Below are 22,613 nucleotides of genomic sequence, written 5' to 3'. Positions count from 1 at the left end.
GCCTGGTTTTTGCCTGTGTGCTTTTTGTTGCCTTATTTGTTGCAATGACTTCGTTGACATTGTTCTGCTTTCTGCGTCGTTCTGCGGTCACTGGCGACGCCGCATACGCCTACGCCTACGCCAGTGCTTCCAATCGGCGGTGCGTTCAAACGCTTCAAAGGCGCCCCTCTTGTAGGCGGCATGCAACAACAGCAGCGGCAGTGGCAGCAGCAGCCAAAGCCCCAAATTCGAATGCAAATTCTGGCGGTAAGTTTGAACTTTAATAATGCAAATTACGCGTGCAATTGTTGATTTATTATGAATCCATCACCTACATGCATACAATAGATAGATACAAATATCTTTCTATCTTTTCCCCTTTCCAACTGTGGGTGGGTTGGCAACACTGATCATTTTTCAAAATTTGTTGCGTTCTCTCATCTTTTTTCGCCAATTCTCTCATAATGCCTCCCACTCGTCATTTTAACGACTATATGTACGAATTTATAATTAAAATAAACTTTTGTTGCTTGACAATTTTTTTTAATGAGCCACAGCCCCAAAAAAACACACACACACGTCACACATCACTTATTACACACAACAAGTGGCTGTTGTATAAGAATAAAAAGGGGGCTGGCGTCTAATAACCCGAAAAAAATAAACATTTTGGAATCCGAATCGATGCGATGACATCGCTGGGTCTTCCACGAGCTATTAATCGCCTTTTGATTGCCTCATTGAAAGCGCATTAGGCACTTCAGTTGTTCCTCCGATATCTGAAACTGGTTCGCGTTCAATTGCCGTTTAGTCAATATTATAACACCCTCGTATCCAGTGCGGATCGATCAAATATATCCATTACTCAGAAAGGTGTTAATGGGCGGACCGATGCGAGCATAAAACTTGTTTACTTGCCCAATAATTTATTGTTTATTAATCGCCAGCCCACTCGTCCACCCCAGATTGATTAGAGCCGAGACCTCCAGAGCCCTCGAAATATATTTTGGACTAGGTTAAGCTGATAAGATAAGGAGGGCGGCGGACAGAGAGAGTCCGCCGCCGATCGAATGCCTCACAGTTTGGCTAAATATTCAAAAATTAGCAGATCTACAGCTGGCTATTTATATTTCGCCATTCAAGAAATAAGCCAAGTCGTGTTTAAGCCATTAAGCTTGAGCTGGAAACATCAAAACCTTCTAGAACTACTGTAGGTGGAATATTCAGGGAATGTGTGGGATATCTCTGATGATCTCCGATAAGATAAAGCCAGTAGAGCCATCAGCAAATCAATTGAAATTGAGTGTGTGCTTAGTGGGGCTTACGTGCACATGTTGTACCCATCATCCATCACATTCGCTTTTATTGTGTAAGGTCAACGTTATTACATTCATTGGGGCGGCACTGGGCGGGTACTGGGCGGCACTTCCCGGCAAACAAACCTACGAGAATGGCAATGAACTCTAATTTGAGTGCCCAAGAGTCCCACTTTCATCGCTGCCTACACTCGCTTTCAATTAATTTCTATCAGAATGTTGATTTCAAGAATACAGAAATACAGAAATAATTTCCATGAGTTAAGTTCAAGGTCATTACCAAGCAAACACTTCGCCAAGACGACGTACTACGTCCAGCCCACACACGCAACAAGAAAAAACGACAACAAAAAAACAAAACCCCTGTAGTGCTCGCATACAAATAATAAATAAGCAGCGGATTGAATAAATACTATAGTATATGTATACGTATATGTGAGGTTAGTGATATATGTACATATGTATGGATGTATAGACTTGCGAGCCCCCTATAGATGAAAACAGAGAAGCAAAAACTTGTTACACACGCTCGAGAGAATTGAGAGTCGCAATCGCTCCATACGATATCTTTCCTCCTGGTGTGCCATGTGCCAGGTAGAAACTGGGATATTATATTAAAACCAATGCAAACATTATGCTGATAAGCATTTATAATACTCGCAGTCGTCTATCTCGTTCCCGTTCACTTCGAGTCTGCGGAATTTCGGGTTTGCCAAAAGCGAAAACAAGAACCGACCCGCTCTTGTGCGGCCACCCCTGCTGTTTCCAACCGCCTAGGCCCTATCGTATCCCCCTCTGTATGAGTGAGAGATTGTCAGAACAATTAGACGACTGCTTGTGTCGCCTCGCCTCGCCTCAGCCCATTTCACTTCCAGTCGCGTATACGCCGCGTATCTGAGCACACACGTTCCGCTCTCCCACCGCCACGAAAGATACCAAATTCTAACGCAGCCCGTCCCAATCTAAATTCTATCACAGACTTTGGTCCGCTGCTCAGAGGTTCTACCAGAAACATGGCGTCTTCTGCTCCCAAACTGGTGGCTGTTGCCGAGTCCCGGCGCTTCATGATCGACTGCTTCAAGGCGGTGAAGGTACCCCAGGCCCATGCCGAGGCCCAAGCCGATCTCCTTGTGGCGGCCGATCACCGGGGCCACTTCAGCCACGGCATGAATCGCCTGGAGATGTACATCAACGATCTGGCCATCAACTCCACGGACGGTGGTGCAGAGCCGAAGGTTCTCAAGGAGACTCCGGCCACCGCCTGGGTGGATGGACTCAATGGTCTGGGCGCTGTGGTGGGCAACTACTGCATGGACCTGGCCATCAAGAAGGCCAAAACTGTGGGCGTTGGCTGGGTTTGTGCCAAGGGATCGAACCACTACGGCATGGCCGGCTGGTATGCCATCCGAGCCATGGAGCAGGGTCTCGTCGGAATGTCCATGACGAACACGTCGCCGCTGATGGCCCCCACACGGGCCAAGGAGGCTGCCCTGGGCACCAATCCCCTCTCCCTGGGCGCACCCGCCACGAACGGCGACAAGTTCCTGCTGGACATGGCGACCACAGCCGTTGCTGTGGGCAAGATTGAGATCCAGCGCCGCAAGGGTGCCGCTCTGCCCGATGGCTGGGCACAGGATCCCAATGGCAACATCACTAACGATGCCGAATTGGGTTTCAGCACCGGCTGCCTAATGCCCTTGGGTGGATCGGAGTTGACCTCTGGCTACAAGGGATTCGGTCTGGGTGCCATGGTGGACATCCTTTCTGGCGTCATGTCCGGTGCCCATTACTCCACCCAGGTGCGTAAGTGGACGCACGCTGGAGCCGATTCGGCGGCAGATCTTGGCCAGGTCTTCATTGCCGTTGATCCCAATTGTTTCGCCCCCAACTTCGAGGAGCGCATGACCGATTTCAATGCCCGCCTTAGGGGAGTAGAGCCGGTAAGGACCTCCGTCTTTATAGCCATCATAGCCTCTCGATAATCTGTACTTTGCTCTATTTTTGCAGACTGATCCCAGCAAGCCGGTTCTCCTGGCTGGTGACAAGGAGAGCCAGAATATGGCATCCGTTGACGCTGCCGGTGGCATCCAGTATCTGGAGAATCAGCTAAAGACCTGCGCCTCCTTGGCGGAAAAGTTGAACATCAAGCCCCTGGCCTTTAACTAGAGACGAGCCCATGCCACATGTGTGTGTGTGTCGTTCATTGCCATATGCTGGAGGAGCTTCTGCATTTTGCCTGACCAAAGCACAGCGTTATTTAGTGCCTAAGTTTTGACCACATATCCGATCCGTTGGTGTTCTATGCAACAGTTTGTTTTGCACATTTGCTTTTGCAATATACATACATATGTACATACATATGTATACGTACATAATACATTATGATATTAATTACGAGTAATAAATAATAGAATACATCGTTTATTCGTGTGGGTGTGTGTTTATAGTTGAAGGAAATTCGGTGTGCGATTAATGTTTCTCTATCACTTGGCGCAGTACTTTCTCCGCATCCCACTTGGCCTCTTTGTGGGCCATCTTGGACTTGCAGAGAATGCGCGACTTGTACTCCTTGCATTTGGTCTGGAACAGATGCGGCGTCATTGGCTGATTGTCGCACATCTTAACCTTCACGGCCGATCGGAGCTCTTCGGGATTTTCGGTGACGCTCATAGACTTGATGAAATTTAAATAGCGTTCGTTCTGCTCGGTCAGACGATGTTTCTCCTCAAGCAAGAGAAGGTTTTGGGCCTCGACCATGGCCTGACGACGCCAAAAGTTCCTCAGCAATTTATTCTGTTCTAACAGCTCCGCCTCGGTTATATCCACATGGGCTTTCATATTCAATGTTTTCAGAATGAACTGCTCATCGACAGCCCCCAGATCCGTCTCATCGACAATCTCACCGCCCAAGATGACTTTTTCCGACTCGGTTTGCAGCTTCCGGCAGGTGATCGACAGAGCCAGCAACAGTTCGCCACTCTTCACGTGCTTTTCCAATTGCTGTGGCAGGACTATCTCAATTAAGACTGGTTCGGATCGGATCAAACTGAAAACAGAAATTACCTTTATTATGTCGTAGCACTCGCCCGTTAGTATACGCAGCTTCTCATGGGTGATCACGCGATCCATTTCCTGATTCTGCTCGATCTTCTTACGCACACGCGTAAAGTACTGAAACTCCAGGCGAAGATCATTTAGAGTCGAGTTGTTTTCCGACTCGACTCGCAGCATTTCCTTGTTCAGATCGGACATGGCGTTAATGTTCTTTAATTCCTCATAGTTGAGTTTGCGCGACTCATCCATGAAGGCCGCCTGGCGCTCGGTTAGCCAACGGATCTTCTCGTACTTGTGGGCATCCAGCTCTGTGCTCCGAAGCGACTCCACAAAATCGTTTAGCTGCTGCTGCATATCGGTCATCCGGAGCACGACCTGATCGCGTATGCGGAACCGATTTTCGATCTCTGTATTGACACGATCGTCGCGCTGCTCCAAGAAGATCTGGTAGTCCTCATTGAGCTGGTCGCGCGTGGTTATGTTCGTGGCATGTATAATGTTCTCGCTGTTCTCGTGCATAAAGTCCACCTCCTCTGTGCGGCGCTGGACCTCATCGTAGTATTCCCTGAGCATTATCTCTGCCTCTTGATCGTACATGTTCCTTATCCCATCTATCATGCCGTGGAAGCAGTCTCTGACGTGATCAATTAGCTCCACCGTCTTGCTAAAGCAGCGCATATGGCGATCCTGTGTCTGGGTCATGTCCTCGATCAACATCTTGATGTGATCGTTCTTGCCTTCAATATTTCTTTCGGCCTTGTTGCCCCAATTCACGATCTCCTCACGGAGTTCCGTGATCTTGATCTCTTTGCACATCTCGTGCCACTCCTCGTTGCCTCTCTTCTCCATACGCTTGCCCATTTCCAGTTCGCGGCTCAGGGCATCCTACTCGAGGGCGGAACCCATTAGACCTGCGAACAGCTTGGCGGCAACTATACCAGTACTCACGCGCATAATCAGCTTCTTGTCGGCCATCTGTTCTTGTCTCTTGGCCTCCTTCCTGGCAGCCTTCTTCTCGGCTTTCGTTGGCTTGTGAGGCCCCTCAGGCGCCTTATCCAATTCATCCTGCATTTCCTGCAGATAGTTGTCTGTGAGTCGAGTCATCCGTATTTCGGGTTCCCCTCCACCCGTTGGCTCGGACATTTTGGTGTATTACTATTTTAATCACTAATCACAAATGAGAAATACGAGTATAAAATATTGGTTTTTTGTTGCTGACAGTTGAAATTTACTCTGTTTCTGTGACCGTATACGAAACCAGTCAAGATTGTTTACGTTGAAGGTTATGGCAAAGCTTTCTAGAACGTGAGCAAAATGCCGTTACATGTGCCAGGCGATTTCCAACACTGATTCGAGTATGTGGTGGAGCCCAAAAGCTCTCTCCGCGCAGCATCTGGAAACTTCAGTGCGACGCAACCGTGATTTTTCACAGTTAACAGTGAAAGCTTGAATCGTGAGGTTGTTGGCGCGCGCATGCTACACGGACTAGAACGAGGAGCAAAACCCACCCACCCACCTCGCCACTGAAGGCACGCCATCCTGTGTTATTTTTTTTTTCCCGGCTCCGCCTTGTAAACAAAAATAACTTTGCTTGTGCGGTGGTGACGGCCGTGGTGGTGGTGTATCAACCCCCAATGGCCACAACGGCAACAAAGGCAACTACAAGGCTCGAGTGGCAAGGGCAATACAGACAGCCAGCCAAGTTTTTCGGGGTTGCAGACAGTTGGCAAACAAGCTGTGAATTCGACTTTAAAAGCCCATAAATATTGAGCAAAAAATACTCGTAAAACCGCAATAGCATTCGTATCTGTATCTGTGTCTGAGCATCTATCGCGTGGACGTTTCTGTGCATTCAAAATGAGCGATGCAGGCGGCTATCAGAAGCTGCCCCCCGGCTGGGACTGCAAATACGACCAGACAACGGGAAATTGGTAAGCTTCGAGTGCATTCTACATACATACATATGAATATAATTTGTGAATGTACATCCATACATATGTATACGACTATGTACCAGCGATGCATGTCATTCCAAACGTCATAAATATTTATGCCTGCATTAAAAAGACTGAAAAAGGAAGATAAATCTGTTTGTGAGTGGAGAAATGTTGTTGTGTTGGTGCGCGCTTTTCCTTGCGTGCCACTAGACGACTGTACCCAGTTTCCCAGCGGGAAATTTAATGGCCTTTCGCTAGGCAACCGTGGGGGGGCACTTTCGAAGGATATAAAGACTGTAACTGTTGGTTGGAGGGACTCTAAAGTGTCAAGTGGTATGGGGATGCTTCCAGAATTTTATGTTTTACGATATACGGTGTACGATAATGTATTGTTAAGGAGTGCATTGACTGAGAAGAAGTGCTTTTAAAGCAGTATTTCAGTATGATGTACATTAAAGCGCTTTAACAATGAAACATGGAGCTGTTCTGGCACTTTGGAGACATTTTTCCTTTAGAACCACTTCTTGTTTACTTGTCGAAAGTCCTTAAGTGTCAAACACATCTCTTCACGGATACTTGGGGCTACTCAGAAACCCCAATTGGCCTCATTTTTGCATAGCTGCATAAATTGTGTCACTTCCGCATCGTCAGATGCCCACGGGGTGCCTGTGCCTGTGCCTCTGCCGGTGCTGGGTCCGCTGCCTTCTTTGGCGGGCCTTGTGCAATTAAGCAACAAGCCCAAAGACTGACTGTCATATACGTTAATTCAAGTGGCCACTCAGCCAGAGACGACTCCTCGTCTTCTATCCCCATCCCGCACACACACACACGCACACAGAGCTGCAATCAGAGGCAAGATTGCCTGTCAAATGTGACGACAACGATGAGGATGACGACTGGGCGTCTTTTGGGCGCCTTTTGGCAGCTACTTAGCACGTGCCGGTCTTTAGGAGGAGTCGGAGCTTTACCCTTTTCCCTTTCACCTGTCCACTCCCAAAAGTGCCATCAACTTGTGGATTGAATCCACCACCAGCGAAGCGCCACCGGCTGGCGGCAGAAATCAACCCTTCCATGGCCTGCATCATCGGGAAGCTTTCGACTGTCCCTGGCTGAGGTTGTGGCTGTGGCTGTGGCTGTTGGGAGGGGTCATTCGATGGCCTTTGATTTGCACTTTGCACTTTTGGCGGAAACTTTCTGTGCGGCGGCCTGTTGCAAGCTCATCTGCCATATGATTGTCGTTGCAGCTATTACATAAACTATCTGACAAAGGCCATGCAGCTGGAGGACCCGCGCGGACGCAGTTACAAGCAGCTGCAGAACGAGCGCTGTTCCACCGAGTCGATAGCCTTGCAGGTGAGTTGTGTACAGTTCGTACAGTTCGTAAAGTGCAGTTTATTGATTTTCACCCAAAACACTCGCATTTCCAGCAAATGGTCAGTACGGCACAGACCTCGCACAACAGCTCGCCGTATCACGTCTATCCCAGTAACAGTTTGACGGCTGTCAGGGCCTTTCAGGAGCGCGAGCAGTCCACGCTGCACAATATATCGACGAGTCCGCTGCTGTCGGCCTCCTCCAAGGGACATTTGGTAAGTGACCATGGAATTTCCGCAGGATTCGCCCAATCACAGCTTCCTTTGCTTGCCAGGAAATGTCCTCGCCCCTGCCCTTTCAACGGACCCGCCTGGGTGGTAACATGTCCAGGCGTTCCACCATTCAGGAGACCTCGTTCACCACCCAAACCGAAACGGATGGCGTGGTGGCCAAGATCCAGAACATGTTCCCCACAGCCGGCGAGAACCACATTCGCCTGCTGCTGAAGCGGTAAGACCTCCCATCCGAGCCCCTCCCCGCGCTTTCATGCTAATCCTCCGTAACCACACTAATCTCTCCGTACTTACGTCTCTATCTTCTCTCACGCTGCCGCTTCCTGCACCCACCTAACCCCACGCATACGAATCGCCTCCATTATTTTTCCACGCTTACTAACCCCCACTGAAGCTACTACAATCGCGAGGCCGTCGTCATTAGCGCGTTGCAGGTGGAGAAGCATCCGGTTACGATGCCCGGGCCCTTTGTGACGCCACCCGCACAGCGGCATCTGTTCCACAGCAATTCCGCTTTCTATATGACACCACCGGCGCGTCGCCTGGACATGGCGGCTAGTCGGGGCACCTCCCGCACGGCCAGTCCCCTGCCAGGCGGCCGTTTTGGTAGTCTCATGAGCATGCAAAGCGGTGGCCACTTGGCTCAAGTCCTTCCCCCAGGTGCTGTGCCGCCGGCTTTGCATGGATCCCCGCAGTGGCGGAGCTCGCCCAAGCCGCACTCGTCGCCCAAAATGAAATTAAGGTGCGCCCGAAAAAGCGTCCAAAGCAGTGGGAGATGGATGAGCCTCCATCTCTGACTGCGCTATAGTTCCGTTTAGCTAGAAAGAGTTTTAAAAGTGCACATTACCTCTTAAACTAATCTCCTCCCTCGCTGTCCCTTAGATACATGAAGAACATATTTCCCAAGGCGGATGAAATGCTGCTCCTGGACATCCTGGCCAATGCGGACAACAATGTGCAGTTTGCCTCGGAGAAACTGATTTCTTTGGGCTACACGAAGCGGGATATGCAGCAGCCGCACAAGCCCAACAATCGTCCCCCGGAGCAGCCAGGCGGAGATCTGGCCACACAGCACATTCCACTGCGCCCCAAGGAGTACTCCGACGAGGAGAAGGCCAACAGTGAGTGGCGACCACACATTTTATTGGCGTTCAGTCATTTGATTTCTTTCATTTCTATGCTATCCAGTGCAAACGCTGCTGAAAGAGAAGTACCCACAGATTGCCGAGCGCATCATTCTGATGGCCTTGGAGTCGGTGAACTATGCCGAGGATCGGGCCACACAGATACTGCAGATTGTGCAGGACGAGGACGAGCAACGAGACCAAAAGCATGCCGCTGTGCTACCCAAGCAGCTGGATCTGGGGAAGGTCATAGGAGGCGAGCATGTTGATGGTCATGCCACAGACAGGTAGCTTTTCCAGATGGTCACCCGATGGACATCGTCCCGCCCTGCTTTCCCACCAAACCCCACCACACCCCATCCACCTCTCTTTCTCTCTTTGCCCTGCTGCTTTATCCGTTTGTTAATCGATTGCCTATTTTCTCTGTGAACTTTTGTTGCTGCCTTTGACAAAAACTAAAAATCTGAAACCGAAACTGAATCCCCCGAAATCGAACACACACACTTTTCGCTTGCTTTGCGCGCTGCCACGTCTGCCACCAAACAAACGCCATGCCATCATCCAGCATTCTCACGGTGGTGGTGGAGAGAGCACCCACAACCGTCTGTGCACCGAAGCCACCACACAAGCGCCACATTTTGCCATCCATCAATGTCACAACACCGTCAACGGCCACCACACAGATCATCCTAGATCACCGCCACTATACGCCCACAATGGAGGGGTACAAGGAGGTCAAGGCGGTGGAGGAACAGGCAGGGGAAGAGGAGGCCAGGAAGCCCCCAGAGAAGACACTGTCATCCATTTCCAGTGCATCCTCATCGCATTCATATGTCTCACCCGCACAGTCACCCACATTGCAGCCCTGCTACGAACGCCTCACCACCAAGAGCATCCTGGCCCGCGGAGGCTGCGGTAGCTTCAATCCAACAACAAACACCAACAGTTACAATAATCTGAACAGTAGCAATAGCAAGAACTACAACATCAGCGGCTACCTGCATGGCAATTCCCACTGCAATAGCAATGCTAGCTCCTATTCCTCCTATTCAACATCAATGACGTCATCATCGCTGGCATCGGCCAACACCAACTCCAACTCCTCATCCATAGCGAAGGCAATTGAAAGTCGCTCGCGCGCCAAAACCGATTCACTGAAGTATGCGTATGCCCATTACCATTACCGTTACCGTTACCGTTTCGCAATTAAAAAAAAACCGATGCGCATGCGTTGTTTTTAGAACTTTTGAATGGAACTCAACTCGCATGCGACGTAGGGAGGCTCCAACTCCAGCTAATCCTAATTTTTTTTATTCTTTTACTTTGGTTTCTCTAGTTTCTTGATGAATGTGTAATCCTAATATACTATTTCATTATTATTTGCTGTCAAATGGCTTTAAATAAGGTTTCCCTCTGCCCAACAGACATCGACAGCAATCCACGACCTTTGGAAACTCCCATAACTCGGATTCCTCAGAGTTTCAATCCATAATCGAACGCATGGCCACCCTGGGAGCCAATTCGCAGCTCACCAAAGGAGCAGATGAAAACCTACTATTGTAAGTGTCCCCAAGGCATACATCGATATATAGTCCATTCTCATGGGTTTCTTCTCTCAGAGCTGACTACGTCACCTGGAATGGTCCCAATACAACGCTCATCCACAAGCAGCCCACCCAAGGACCCGATGCCAGTCTGTTGAGCGAACGCACCTACAAGACAACCGGCAGGAACACGGAATTGTGCAAGGGAGCCAAGGCGGGACTGGCCAAGGGCAGCATTTATGCCCAGGGAAGCAATAAAAGTCCCAACATCAAATGCAACTAGACCGGCGGACCGGACAGTCTCCTCTAGAGTGCCAAAAAGCAGGGAGAAGACATTTAATCAATAGCAATGCACAACACCCTCCAGAAACTCAGACTAATCTTTTGTATGTGTCGTGAAAAATTTTCGCTCTACTTGTTCCCCCTATGTATACCCACACCAAACACATTCCATCCAAGCTCCACTTTTTTTTTAGTATAAAACTATTGATACTCTGAAAATAAATTGATATTAAAAAAAAGAAAACTAGCAAACTATCTTATTCATATGCTATGCCTAACTGGTTAGGTTTATGATACAGAAAAGCAGAAATGGGCGGACTTGGACTTAGACTTCGTCTTCATTGAGGAGCATGTTGGGGATTCCGTCGGTGATTGGGAAGATTCGCCCCGTCTCAGGGCACTCCAACTGGCCCTCCAGCACGTCGATTTCGAAGAGAAGATGGTGCAGCTTCTGCAGAAGCTGTTCGTTGTCGACTATACTCTCTGGCTGCACAGCGGGTATGTCTTCAGCAAGTTCCGCCTGAGGGAAAATTTTGACAATGAAAACTATACGCATACATATGTATATACGCAATGCCACATTTCGCACTTACCACCTGTGCGGCTCCATAGACAGCAGACCAGTCCAGCTTGGGCAGAAGGCGCTCCACAAATGTGGGGTTAAATTCAGTCTCCACTAGTTCCTTTTTGCTAATCTATATACAAAACCATAATTCCATGAAACAATCAATACGAGGCACGCAAGATTCCAGCACTTACCGTCAGTTTCAGGGGAAAGCCAACCTTTACGCCCTTAATGGCCATCGATGTAAGGAAATTGTATGTGCTGAGTTTCATTTTAGAGCTGCGAATCGTTGATTTTTTCGTTTAGAGTGAAATTTATTGTATTTTCAAAAAGAAATAAAGCGGCACGCGCACGTTTTTCTGCTTCTTGGCTCTTTTGACATTCACTGGGAAGCGCAGACACAACAGCTGTTTGTTTGTCGTTTGTTTTGTTTGTCCCTTTTCGCTAAAACCTTTTTTTGTTTGACCTATTTCGCTTTAACCATTTTTTACGCAAAATCCAATAAAAGCCAGTATTAAGAATAAACTAGTTAAGTAGAACAATGATTCATCAATCGTATAAAAATATGTGGGCATGGCTAAATATTCTATCTAGCTAATAATATTCGACGGAACATCAAAATTGAGTAATATGTATAATATAACTTGAATTCGTCAGTATATTTACGGTATATTTTTAAAATTTGACGGTATATTTTGGTATATTTCTGATGGTCGCACGGTATATTTTAACGATAAGTCCGCGTTCACACTGATCTTCACCCAACTGCTGCAATTTAATAGTTTTTAGGAGTTTCTAGATGTAATTAAAGTTCCAATACTTGCTAAAACAGTGACACAGAGCAGAATAAACGAGTGAAGGCTAGAAATGGAGGATATATTCCACTGGTGCCGCGAGGGCAACTCAATTCAAGTGCGCCTCTGGCTGGACGAGACGGAACATGACATGAATCTGGGGTAAAAAGAAACAAATAACTGTTGAATGCTTTCTCATTTGCAGCGAAACACTAAAAATAATGAATTTCCATGCAGGCATATGCCTTCCGATGGAATTTAAAGTTACTCATCCACTTATGAGCCCCATATAATGGCAGCCATTCAAGAGTCTAGCAGTGACGTCATGATTTATTCTTGCGTTGTGTAAACAGACCGAAGCGCATACATATGAAAAAGCAACAACAAATCGAAGGCGTCGCCAGCATAAAACCTGCTTCCCACACAATTTATATTTATATTTATATTGACTTTCCTTCCAGAGACGATCATGGCTTCAGTCCTCTGCACTGGGTGGCCAAGGAGGGACACGCCAAGCTGGTGGAGACCCTGTTGCAGCGCGGCGCCCGTGTTAATGCCACCAATATGGGGGATGACATCCCACTCCATTTGGCTGCCGCTCACGGTCATCGTGATGTTGTCCAGATGGTGAGCAGTAGAAAAAAACATTCAAACAGTGCAATCTGAACATACTGAATCTCCCTTTTAGTTGTTGCGTGAAAAGTCGGATGTGAATGCTGTAAATGAGCACGGCAACACGCCTCTGCACTATGCCTGCTTCTGGGGCTATGACATGATCTGCGAGGATCTGCTCAGTGCTGGGGCGCTGGTCTCTATTGCCAATAAGGACGGGCACACCCCCGTTGACAAGGCTAAGCCGAGTCTGGGCAAGCGTATGCAGGACTTGGCCGAGAAGAATGGCCAGGAAATGAAGGTCATTAGCTTCAAGGAGCAAAGCTGGCAGGGCATGAAAACTAGGTCGCGAGATGCGACGCTCTCGCGCTTCAAGGGCATCAGCATGGGCGACTTGGATCTGCACACCAAGCTCTCGGTGACTGCCTCGGGCGAGACATGGAGGGGACGCTGGCAAAAGAACGATGTGGTAGCCAAGATTCTGGGCGTGCGTCAGTGCACGCCGCGCATATCGCGCGACTTTAACGAGGAGTTTCCCAAGCTGCGCATCTTCTCGCATCCCAACATTTTACCCATCATCGGAGCCTGCAATTCGCCTCCCAATCTGGTGGTGATTAGCCAGGTAAGTCTGTGTACATCTGCCATTATGCTGAGAGAAACAAATTCGTTTTTTTTAGTATATGCCACGGTCATCGCTCTTCAATTTGCTGCATGGAGCCACCGGCGTGGTGGTGGACACCAGCCAGGCGGTCAGCTTTGCTCTGGATATTGCCCGCGGCATGGCCTTTCTCCATTCGCTGGAGAGGATCATACCCACATATCATCTCAACAGCCATCATGTGATGATCGATGAGGATCTGACGGCACGGATCAACATGGGCGATGCCAAGTTCTCGTTCCAGGAGAAGGGACGCATCTACCAGCCAGCATGGATGTCGCCAGAGGCGCTGCAGCGTAAGCCAGCGGACCGTAATTGGGAGGCCTCCGATATGTGGAGCTTTGCCATACTCATCTGGGAGCTGACCACGCGTGAGGTGCCCTTCGCCGAGTGGTCGCCCATGGAGTGCGGCATGAAGATAGCCCTGGAGGGACTGCGAGTTAAAATTCCACCAGGCACCTCTTCCCACATGTCGAAACTAATCTCGATCTGCATGAACGAGGATCCGGGCAAGCGGCCCAAGTTCGACATGGTTGTGCCTATTCTGGAGAAGATGAAGCGTTGAATTGCAGCAGCGATTAATAAGCCAAAATGTGCCTTGTCTGCAACGTGTTTTGCCAACTAATTTTAATACCACTTTGTGTTAACTTGTCTAACTGAACTTAACCGAAACTCGAACCGAAAGCAGCCGAGCGCAATCCCCTTTACGGCTACCGTTTCCCTTGTATTCTCTGTCTAGAATTTATGTTTACTGTGTCTCACCTTCGTTTCTTATGATTTTCCATGATGTTCTCTGTCCGAGTGCTCGATTTTATCGTACATTTTAAGTTCGATGAATGTTAGGATCGTATTTATACAGAATTATATTTGTTACTAATTTTTTTTTTAATAAATGATGTATGTACCTACGAAAAGGCGGTACAACGTTTTTACCGAACACCGTCTCCCGTGTGCGTACAGCTTTTCCCTCGAAAGCTTTTTCCACTGACGAGCAAAACAACTGAAGCTTTCTGCCTGCATTGTGGAGTGGCGTGGAGTAAAGTGGGGGTGCGGTACGGTCGGGTAACGTGAGCAAAACGTCCCTGACCTGGTTTCAATTTCATGCACGCGATTTTGTGCAGCTCGCGTGGGCAGAGACAGAGACGGAGGCAGAGGCAGACCGCGAGGCGATGTGGCAGAGCGCCGGCGTGAGAATCTCCCTCAAAGAGCGCCAGAAAATGGTGTCTCTGATGTGGAAAATAAAAGTACTTCTCTAAAATGCCTATTTTTATTTTGCATTAAAATATAAATTTTTGTATTGTCCTTCATAATCTGTTTGAAAATTCCCAGTTATGTGGCATCCCTCATTTATGCTTCTAAAGATATGGCTCGACTCTCTTTTGGCCCGGCTCTCACCGGCTTTGGGGCTCGGCTCTCTGTTTATGTTTTTGCGGCACCATTTCATTTGGGGCTGCTGCTGTCTTTGTTGCTGTTTTTGCCGCTGCCGCTGCCACTGCGCTGCCATTGCTGTTGCGGCAAGCTTGCACCGAGCCATGTGATTGTTTTGTTGGTACATCCTGTGCCATAGCCAGTGGCTGCCCTCCCTGTTATTGTTGCTGCTGCTGCTGCTGCAGCTTTAAAAAGTTTTCCTGTTTTTTTTTTGTTTTGTTGTTTTGCTGCATTTTGTTGTCGCCGTCGTCCTGTCGCTGTCGCTGGCGCTGTCGTACGACCAGGACGTGGTCGTAGTCGTAGTCGTCGGTACTTTTCGGGCCCAGAGGCTGGTCGGTCGCTCGGTCGCCCCACAGACGCAGAGACAGGCAACAGCAGAACTGCAGCTGCAGTGTCCAAAAGCCGATTTACAGTTTTCCATGCCAGTTATGACGGCAGCCAGCCAAACGGCAACAGCATTTCCGCAATGGCAAAGGAACCCAAAGACAATTAATTCCAGTGAAGGGAAGAAACGTGCGGAGAACTAATTAAAAATCACTACAAATATTCAAAAGCTTTAAATAATTAACTACAACAACACAAACTCAGACGCATACACACACACACAACCACATGAAGGAAAGGAAGTGAAAAATTCCATGGCATCTTTTAGGCGTTGCGTGTAAGAGATTTCTCGAACAGATTCGGGATTGCGTTCTGTGGCTAAAAAGAAGAGTTTTTTTTTGGTGCCAGAACTTGAGTGAGAGCAGCTGCTTAAATGTATTTTAGTGATTGCACTCAACAACAGCCAGCCCCTTGGAGGGCCGGCAATCCATGGAGTATTCAAACACAACGGGTTTGAATCACATTGACCAGGAGCGGAATCGAAATCGGGATCGGAATCGGGATCGGGAACAGCACCAACAGCAGCAGCAAACCAGGTTAATATTTATAAATAGTCCACGTACATCCCACATACTCGCAGCGGGGGTGACCGTGTGTGACCGGGGCTGACCGGGGGTGTCCGAGGGTTGTGTGCTCCAATTTGCAGCCACACCTGAGCCAAAAGGGGGCAACTTTTCAGGCTTTCACTTTTAGTCTCATTTTTATTTCAATTAACCATACAATTGCCCGGGCAGTGCACCGGCATGGAGCACACGCACACAAAGGATGCTGGAGGAGCAGGACCAAGTAGGCTGGCTGCCTGGCTGCCTGGCTGCCTGCCTGACTGCCACATCATTTCAAATGAAAAGTTTCCATCAACAGCAGGGCCACAGTTTGCTGCAGTTACTCCATCATTCATTTGGCTGACGAGTGAGCCACTAACCTACTTCCTTCCACACACAAAAGCCGCAGCAGATGCGGCACCTACCAGCTACCAGCTACTGGCACTGCCACTGCCACTGATGCTGCTGTGTTGTGGTTATTGTCGTTGCAGCTCATGCTGCCGGCATGCCACTGCCACGCCCACACAATAGCAGGCAGGCAGGCAGGCAGGCAGGCGGTAGGCTTGATGCTGGAGGCTGGCGTCTGTTCAAATGACGTTGGCGTTGATGAGTGAAAATGGGAAAATTACAAAAAAGGAGAAGCAGGAGGAGGAGAAAGAGGAGGAGGTATAACAAATGATGAGATTTATTTTGCAGCTAGCGGAACGTGCGCGTCTCTTGTCTCCACACCCATCTCTGTCTCTGTCTCTATCTCTAGCTCTTTCTCTAAGCGATCGATGCTTGCCTGCATAAATCAAAAGTTCCATTTTGCAGATTTCAGCACAAAGGAACACCACAGGCACCAGAGGCTCCAGAGGCACAAGCAAACAAAGAGGCAGAGGGGCAGAGAAAGATACAGAGACAGAGAGAACGAGAGAAAATGGAAAAGGGCTTCTTGCCAAACTAAAATGCCACATGGGCAAATATTTCACTTGTGCTTTCGAGCGGCGCATTGAAAAGCGAAAATATTGTGACAATACAAGCGGCAACAACCACAGCAGCAACTGCCAGAAGCAACAACAACTGGCAGTACGGCCACTGCAACAGCAGCCTCAAGTGGAAGTGCTCGGTCTAGCACTCGACTGAAGTGCATAACAACGTGGAAATATTGTAAAAGCAAACTACAAGCGAAGGAACAGGCAAAGGCACAAGCAGAGGTAGAGGCACGGAGGCATAGAGACAGATACGGATAGAGATACAGATACAGAGACAGCATCTGCTTGAACATGTCCTGGGAGGCCACAAAGTGGGCAAAAAAAGAGCATGTGGAAATAGGAGCAGGAGCAGGGAGCAGGGAGCAGGGAGCAGCAAAGAAGTAGCATGATGCCACATGCAAAGCATCTATTGATTTTCATCCCCTGAGAATGCTTTGACTTTCTTTCGGTGGCGTATGAGTAATACCCGTGCGTATACTTGATTTATTCGACTTACAAAAGCCATCACATAATCGGCATTAGAGGGGAAATGTGTTGCTCTCGAGCTCTCGACCTCCGTTTTAGCTGTGAGGGCAATACATCTCGAGATTTCCATAAAACTTTTCAACTTAAAGGAAAGGCTCTCCGGCCAGGAAATGGCTCTTAAATTTCAAGCACAGCCACACAGCAAGAAGACTATCGATCAAAGTGGGGAGTGGGGTGGACTGTGGCTCAAGTGCCAGCCCCCGCCAGGAACCGCCAGCCAACGACGTTGATATTCAATAAATTCTGGCCCGAGCCGGACTAGGGAAAATGGCCAATTACGAGGCAAAACGAGTTAAGAATTGTGCCAGCAGAGAGATGGCCAATACAGGGGCTCTCTCTCGCTCTCCCCCTTTTCCCCCTCTCTCCTTCTTGTGCCCCTTCTTGCTATCTCTTTGGGAATGAATGGCCATAGCCTCCTGCACTTAACATGAATGGCCATTTTTCCAATCAATTACGTAAAGGCAAGAGGAAGGGGAGGGTCTGGGGGTGGGGTTTTGAAGTAGAATAAGTAGAAGACGTGCAAAGAAAATAAATAAGGGAGGGGAATGCCTTTGCTTCGGCCCGGCATTGGGGGTCGTTAGTGATGGCAGGAGGAGCCTTGAGCTAACGATAATTACTTGAATTTTTAAGCAACTTTGCGGTTCTCCTGTTAGCAATTACATTTGACATTGACATTGAGGCAATTAGAGCAGCAAATATGTATATGTATATATAATATTTTAAATACATATAGTATATCGTGATATACTTACAGACTGCCCGTTGTCATTGGGAGCTACTTCAAGATTGAATCCCCAACTGGATCGACATCATCCGCAGCAGCAGCAGCAGCCACAGCAGCAGCCACAGCCACAGCTTTGGGCAGCCAGCGTTGCCTGAATACGCCCCCAACCACGCCCAGCAGCCCACTGAGAGAGGCGCCCCAGAGCCCCTCGGACGGCCACATCTCCTCGCTGAGCTCCCATTCCGGCTCGGGATGCAGTGATATCCTATTGGGTAAGCCACAACCCCATTCTCGAAGCGAATCTGTTATTTATAGTTGCCCACGAACCAGATCATGACCCAGGAACAAAGAAATGCAAACGAATTGTAGCATTTTATTGAGGTTGCTGACATTCAACCGAACAATGCCTTTCCCTTATCCCTTCTCCCTCCCCTTCTACTTCTCCTTGTCTTGCGCCTCCGCCGCCGCCGCCGCCTACTATGCCAGGGGCAGAGCTGCAGTTGGTTTGGTTTACTTTACATGCCACAAACACGCGCATAGAGTCGCAAAGTGTTGGGCAGAAATGCCAGGCTGCCACAATTTGTGGCAGTTGGGCTGCTCTGACGTTTATAGGGCTACCTCTTCGCATTCCGCATTCTGCATTCTCTATTCATTTCCTGGCATTCCGCTCGTAATACTCAAAGGGAGGGAGGGGTTAGAGTTTGACTTCCAGTAGCACTTAAATCTCAACCTTATTTGAGCTGTTTGGGGCTTGGAACATTTCCACCCATTGAATCCATTGAAACCATTGAAACCATTGAATCCAGTGCCATTTCAAGTGATAATTTCTAACGCTCACTCCGCCAGTTTGTTTACCAGTCCAGTGCTATCAGAATCAGTCGTCGGGCCTCGGCAACTGGCCGCAAATGTTGCCAGCAGAAGGAAAAATGTGCAAAGTAAACAGAAATCACATTCAAGAGTATCTATAATCTTAGAGACTACACTGACGAAAATTTACATTGTTCAATGTGAAAACCACTTCTTGTTTTTAGCCATCTATGGGGTATTCAAATTTTAATTTAATTTTTGTAAACATGTACATATCTACAGTATAACATAAATACATAGGTATGTACATATGTACTTAATTTTTTACTTTCGATTAATACTTATTAATCACCCCTTTTGTCGTGTGTCTATCGCGTGTGCCTCCTGGAAGATCATCCTTCGGTGAAGGTACAAATTCATGGCCAAAATAAGATATGATATGATATGGGAGCATAAGCCTTTGCAGGTTTTTCTTTGCGTGTAGCGCGGTGGCATAATAATAAGCAAATAAATAAAACTAAAGCTAAACGCATTTTGCGCCTCTTTGTTGCTCCCCGCGCAATGGTGATGTTTGTGTGGTTGCTGTTTCTGTTGTTGTTGCTCAGATGTTGCCCATGACGTTGCCTAGAAGTCATTGAACTTAGGAGCAGCAGCCGCCCGCCGCCGACGAGAGCCGCCAACAATAGCAAAATAAATAAAGCGCGAAAACGCGAGCAGAGAGCCAGAGTAGCAGGGAAGCAGAGAAGCGAAAGGCAGGAGGAAGAAGTCTGCCAGAGAAAAGTGGAAGCACCAGCAAGCACCTCTCTTCGCCCAGAGAGTACTGATGATAAGTGAAATGCACTTTCTTGACGAAAACTTCATTGAAATTTGCACTTGAAGAAAGCCCGAAGTGGTTTTGAATCTGTGTGATTTTTCGCTCGTGGATCTTCAAAGAATGAAAATGGAAATGCCGTTCGTAAATAGAGTTTTTAAGCAAAAAGAGTTCTTAAAGGTTTTACTATCAATTGATAATTTAAAACAAAAACAAAAACCACACGAACCAAAAAAATTGTTGGGGAAATTCTTGAGGAAAACTAAGAATACTAATACTCTTTAATAAAGTACCTTGGCCTGGGCCCAAGGCACGTAGAATGAGAGGGGGGAGACCGCCTGCCCCTTGCCACCCATCGCCACCCCAGCAAACAACTCTCACTCGAAGCATACACACACACGCACACTCAGACGCACACTCACTCACTCACACACTTATGCACAGTCGATTACACAATCTTCGCGAGCGGCATTTTCATTTTTCTCTTCCTGGTTCGTCGTCATCGCCATCGCCATCGCCGCGCTCTGCTCTGGACAGCCGCCGAGGCAGCACCAACAGCAGCAGCAGCAGTTGTGTGTGTGTGTGTGTGTGTGTGTGTGTGTGCGGGGAGATCAGGTTTTATCAGGCAACGCAATCGAACATATTACGTTGGGGCGTGCAACGGGTTGGTGGTGCAACGGCGGGGGTGCTGTTGCGTGCTGGTTCGATTGGTCTTCGTCTTCGTCTTCGTCGTCGAGTCGTTTCGCTTTCGCGGAGGATCGTTGACGACTTCGTTGGGTTTCGTTCACGAAGTTGCCGTTTTCTTGTTATTTACAGTTTCTGGTGGCTTTCGCTGCCCGTTGGAAAAATTGCCAACTGCAGTTGCAGTTGCAGTTGCAGTCGACGCTGGCGTTAACGTTGGCGTCGCTGGTGGCTTTGCTGCCGTTGCTGATCATTGACTTTCGTTGGTTCCCTTTTGGGCCAAGCATTCGTCAAGCAGATGGAAGGGAAGGGCTGGGCTGGGCTGCGCTGGAGAGGGACGCGGTGGGGCAGGAACAACGGGGGAAAAGTGGGCAAATATTTTCTTTAATTGAGATTTTCTTTGGTAAAAGGTTGGCCCTAATTTAAATTCGATTCGATTTGATCTTCAAATATGCAGTTTTCTGGTGCCTTGGGCCTTCATGGGAGGTCAAGGGGAGGGGGAGGAAAAATGAAGGGGAAATCTATTTATTTCATTAGGGTTTTCTTTGCTTTTATTGAAGTTCTATTTCATTTGATCTTCAAATAGTTTGTCTTGTGCCAAAAACTTGTTTGCCACTTTCCACTGCAACATTTTTCACTTCCGCATTGTAAAACTCTCCCACTCAGAGAGAGAGATCATCTCTCTCTCGCTCTCTTTGGCTGTGACTCTCTCCCAAAGCAGAAGAAGGTTCTTTGACTCCCGCCCCATGGAGGCGCCCCCACTTCATCTTTCTATCTTGCACACACACACACTGGCAACTTCTATTGCTCTCTCTTTCGATGATAGTGCAAACTATGTAACGGTTCTCTTTCTCTCTCTCTTTCGTGCTGCGCTTGTGTATGTGAAATTGATCTTGAGTGTGTGTGTGTGTGTGTGTGCGGATGCACTTGGAAGCCAGCGTTGGCGTCGCTGCCAGCTTTGGCAGCGCAATAGAAATTGAAAATAGCAACCAGGAAAAGAGTTGCAAATGGAAAAGTGCAACAACAGGAGGCAGCGGCAGAAGAAGAAGAAGAAGAAGCAGCAGCAGCGAGAGTGGCAATGCCTGATGTTCTTTGTGGTAGTGGTACTGGTAGTGGTGCTGCTGCTTTTGCTGGTGGAGATTAGAAAGATAGGAAAACCGAGGGAAGCACTCCGGCTCCAGCTTGCAGCACATTGACTCTTCCTCCCCCTCCTGCTGCTTCTGCTCCCTGCTCCCTGCTCCCGCTCCCGCTACTCGCCCAGAGATGCCGCCTCGTGCTGGAAGCAACGGCGCTACGTAGTTTTCCCCCCACTCCATTGGGCCACACAGAGGCCCCAGCCACATTCTATTTTCCTACTCTTTCCACACACACACACACACAGACACACACACAAATGCACACACATGGTGATTCTTGTTCTTTCGCGTCGTCGTCGTCGTCGTCGTCTTGGACTTGGTCTTGGTCGCTGCCACTGCCACTGCCGCCGTCATAGCACAGAGCGTTGTCGTAGGTTCTGTTCTGCAGCTCGCCTTGGATTTCTGTTGCGCATTTGGAGCGCTGCGAAGTTGGCGCTTGGATCTCGTCGAGGCGAGAGTTTCGTGCGCGCGATCGCAGCAATTTCAGAATTTCTCCACCGCGGATCGGAAAACCCAACCCTCAATATCGTATATCGATCGAGCCCCGATCTTGAACATAGGACTCTTAAAGCCCAGTTCTATGCGGATCTGGAGGAATATCCAAGCAACACGGAAGTGAATTGAATTGAATTTTTTTTTAATCTAATATAATCCATGTTACAATTACAATTATTATGAAAGCAAAGTGCAAGTGAAAACGGAGAAAGGGGGAGAGGAATATGGGAGAGAGAAAGAAAACAGAGTAGACAATGATCGGCATCAATAATCGGAAAGACAGTGAAAGCTCTCTTGCCGGACGGACAACTCGCTTTCCGGATGCGAAATCGATGAAGTTCTTTAGAGATCAGCGCTCTTCCACCGGCAGGAGAGGCTTCACTGTAAATATTAGATCGGAAAACCCTTCGTTACCCCAAAGAAGAGCAAACCCTTCAAGAATGTCTAGAATTTTGTATCCTTTTCAGATCTAGAATAAGTTTAGAAGTAGCGTCGAAGATTTACGTTTTGGGATACCTTCTCCTACCAAAAAAAAGTTACCAAAAATACCCAAATCTCCCTTCAAATAGTTTGGAAACCGATAAGAAAGAGATCCCTGAACCGAACGAACCTTAAGTAGAACCTCGAGATCGTG

At 48.2% G+C, this 22,613-nt stretch overlaps 6 protein-coding genes across 10 annotated transcripts; 4 read left to right on the top strand and 2 right to left on the bottom strand.

Annotated features, from left to right (window-relative positions):
- The first annotated feature begins 4 nt into the window (after positions 1-4).
- On the top strand, positions 5-3,719 carry LOC6601160 (uncharacterized oxidoreductase YjmC). Its single transcript, XM_002026223.2, has 3 exons — positions 5-246; positions 2,274-3,235; positions 3,303-3,719. Exons 1-3 carry the CDS (start codon positions 45-47, stop codon positions 3,459-3,461), a joined length of 1,323 nt encoding a protein of 440 aa, XP_002026259.2. The 5' UTR covers positions 5-44; the 3' UTR covers positions 3,462-3,719.
- A 28-nt stretch (positions 3,720-3,747) lies between these two features.
- On the bottom strand, positions 3,748-5,524 carry LOC6601161 (dynein regulatory complex subunit 2). The gene is made up of 3 exons (XM_002026224.2): positions 5,298-5,524; positions 4,359-5,234; positions 3,748-4,295 (listed from the first exon to the last, which is right to left on the bottom strand). The coding sequence occupies exons 1-3, from the start codon at positions 5,490-5,492 to the stop codon at positions 3,765-3,767; spliced, it is 1,602 nt and encodes a 533-aa protein (XP_002026260.1). The 5' UTR covers positions 5,493-5,524; the 3' UTR covers positions 3,748-3,764.
- A 272-nt stretch (positions 5,525-5,796) lies between these two features.
- LOC6601162 lies at positions 5,797-10,945 on the top strand. 4 transcript variants are annotated; one of them, XM_026992252.1, is made up of 10 exons: positions 5,797-6,280; positions 7,531-7,639; positions 7,714-7,875; positions 7,935-8,110; positions 8,288-8,635; positions 8,776-9,014; positions 9,082-9,304; positions 9,583-10,176; positions 10,442-10,576; positions 10,637-10,945. In XM_026992252.1, the coding sequence occupies exons 1-10, from the start codon at positions 6,207-6,209 to the stop codon at positions 10,842-10,844; spliced, it is 2,268 nt and encodes a 755-aa protein (XP_026848053.1). In that variant the 5' UTR covers positions 5,797-6,206; the 3' UTR covers positions 10,845-10,945. The 4 variants fall into 4 exon arrangements, with proteins under 4 accessions (XP_026848053.1, XP_026848054.1, XP_026848055.1 ...); XM_026992253.1 differs by lacking the exon at positions 8,288-8,635; XM_026992254.1 differs by lacking the exon at positions 9,583-10,176 and having other exon boundaries at positions 5,800-6,280.
- Positions 10,946-11,016: 71 nt separating this feature from the next.
- LOC6601163 (multifunctional methyltransferase subunit TRM112-like protein) lies at positions 11,017-11,732 on the bottom strand. Its single transcript, XM_002026226.2, has 3 exons — positions 11,603-11,732; positions 11,437-11,538; positions 11,017-11,363 (listed from the first exon to the last, which is right to left on the bottom strand). Exons 1-3 carry the CDS (start codon positions 11,678-11,680, stop codon positions 11,169-11,171), a joined length of 375 nt encoding a protein of 124 aa, XP_002026262.1. The 5' UTR covers positions 11,681-11,732; the 3' UTR covers positions 11,017-11,168.
- A 463-nt stretch (positions 11,733-12,195) lies between these two features.
- Positions 12,196-14,446, top strand: LOC6601164 (integrin-linked protein kinase homolog pat-4). Its single transcript, XM_002026227.2, has 4 exons — positions 12,196-12,364; positions 12,664-12,829; positions 12,891-13,436; positions 13,492-14,446. The coding sequence occupies exons 1-4, from the start codon at positions 12,276-12,278 to the stop codon at positions 14,035-14,037; spliced, it is 1,347 nt and encodes a 448-aa protein (XP_002026263.1). The 5' UTR covers positions 12,196-12,275; the 3' UTR covers positions 14,038-14,446.
- An 863-nt stretch (positions 14,447-15,309) lies between these two features.
- On the top strand, positions 15,310-22,612 carry LOC6601165. Of its 2 annotated transcripts, none has more exons than XM_026992378.1 (3): positions 15,310-15,820; positions 18,080-18,321; positions 22,549-22,612. In XM_026992378.1, the coding sequence occupies exons 1-3, from the start codon at positions 15,714-15,716 to the stop codon at positions 22,596-22,598; spliced, it is 399 nt and encodes a 132-aa protein (XP_026848179.1). In that variant the 5' UTR covers positions 15,310-15,713; the 3' UTR covers positions 22,599-22,612. The 2 variants fall into 2 exon arrangements, with proteins under 2 accessions (XP_026848179.1, XP_026848180.1); XM_026992379.1 differs by lacking the exon at positions 22,549-22,612 and adding an exon at positions 22,447-22,471.
- Position 22,613: the final 1 nt, after the last annotated feature.

This window comes from Drosophila persimilis, unplaced genomic scaffold, assembly GCF_003286085.1.
Source record: "Drosophila persimilis strain 14011-0111.01,24,50 unplaced genomic scaffold, DperRS2 tig00000732-arrow-arrow-pilon, whole genome shotgun sequence".
Taxonomy (NCBI): Eukaryota; Metazoa; Arthropoda; class Insecta; order Diptera; family Drosophilidae; genus Drosophila; species Drosophila persimilis.
The sequence above is the reverse complement of the archived record's forward strand: the minus strand, read 5'-3'. Positions and strand labels throughout refer to the sequence as shown.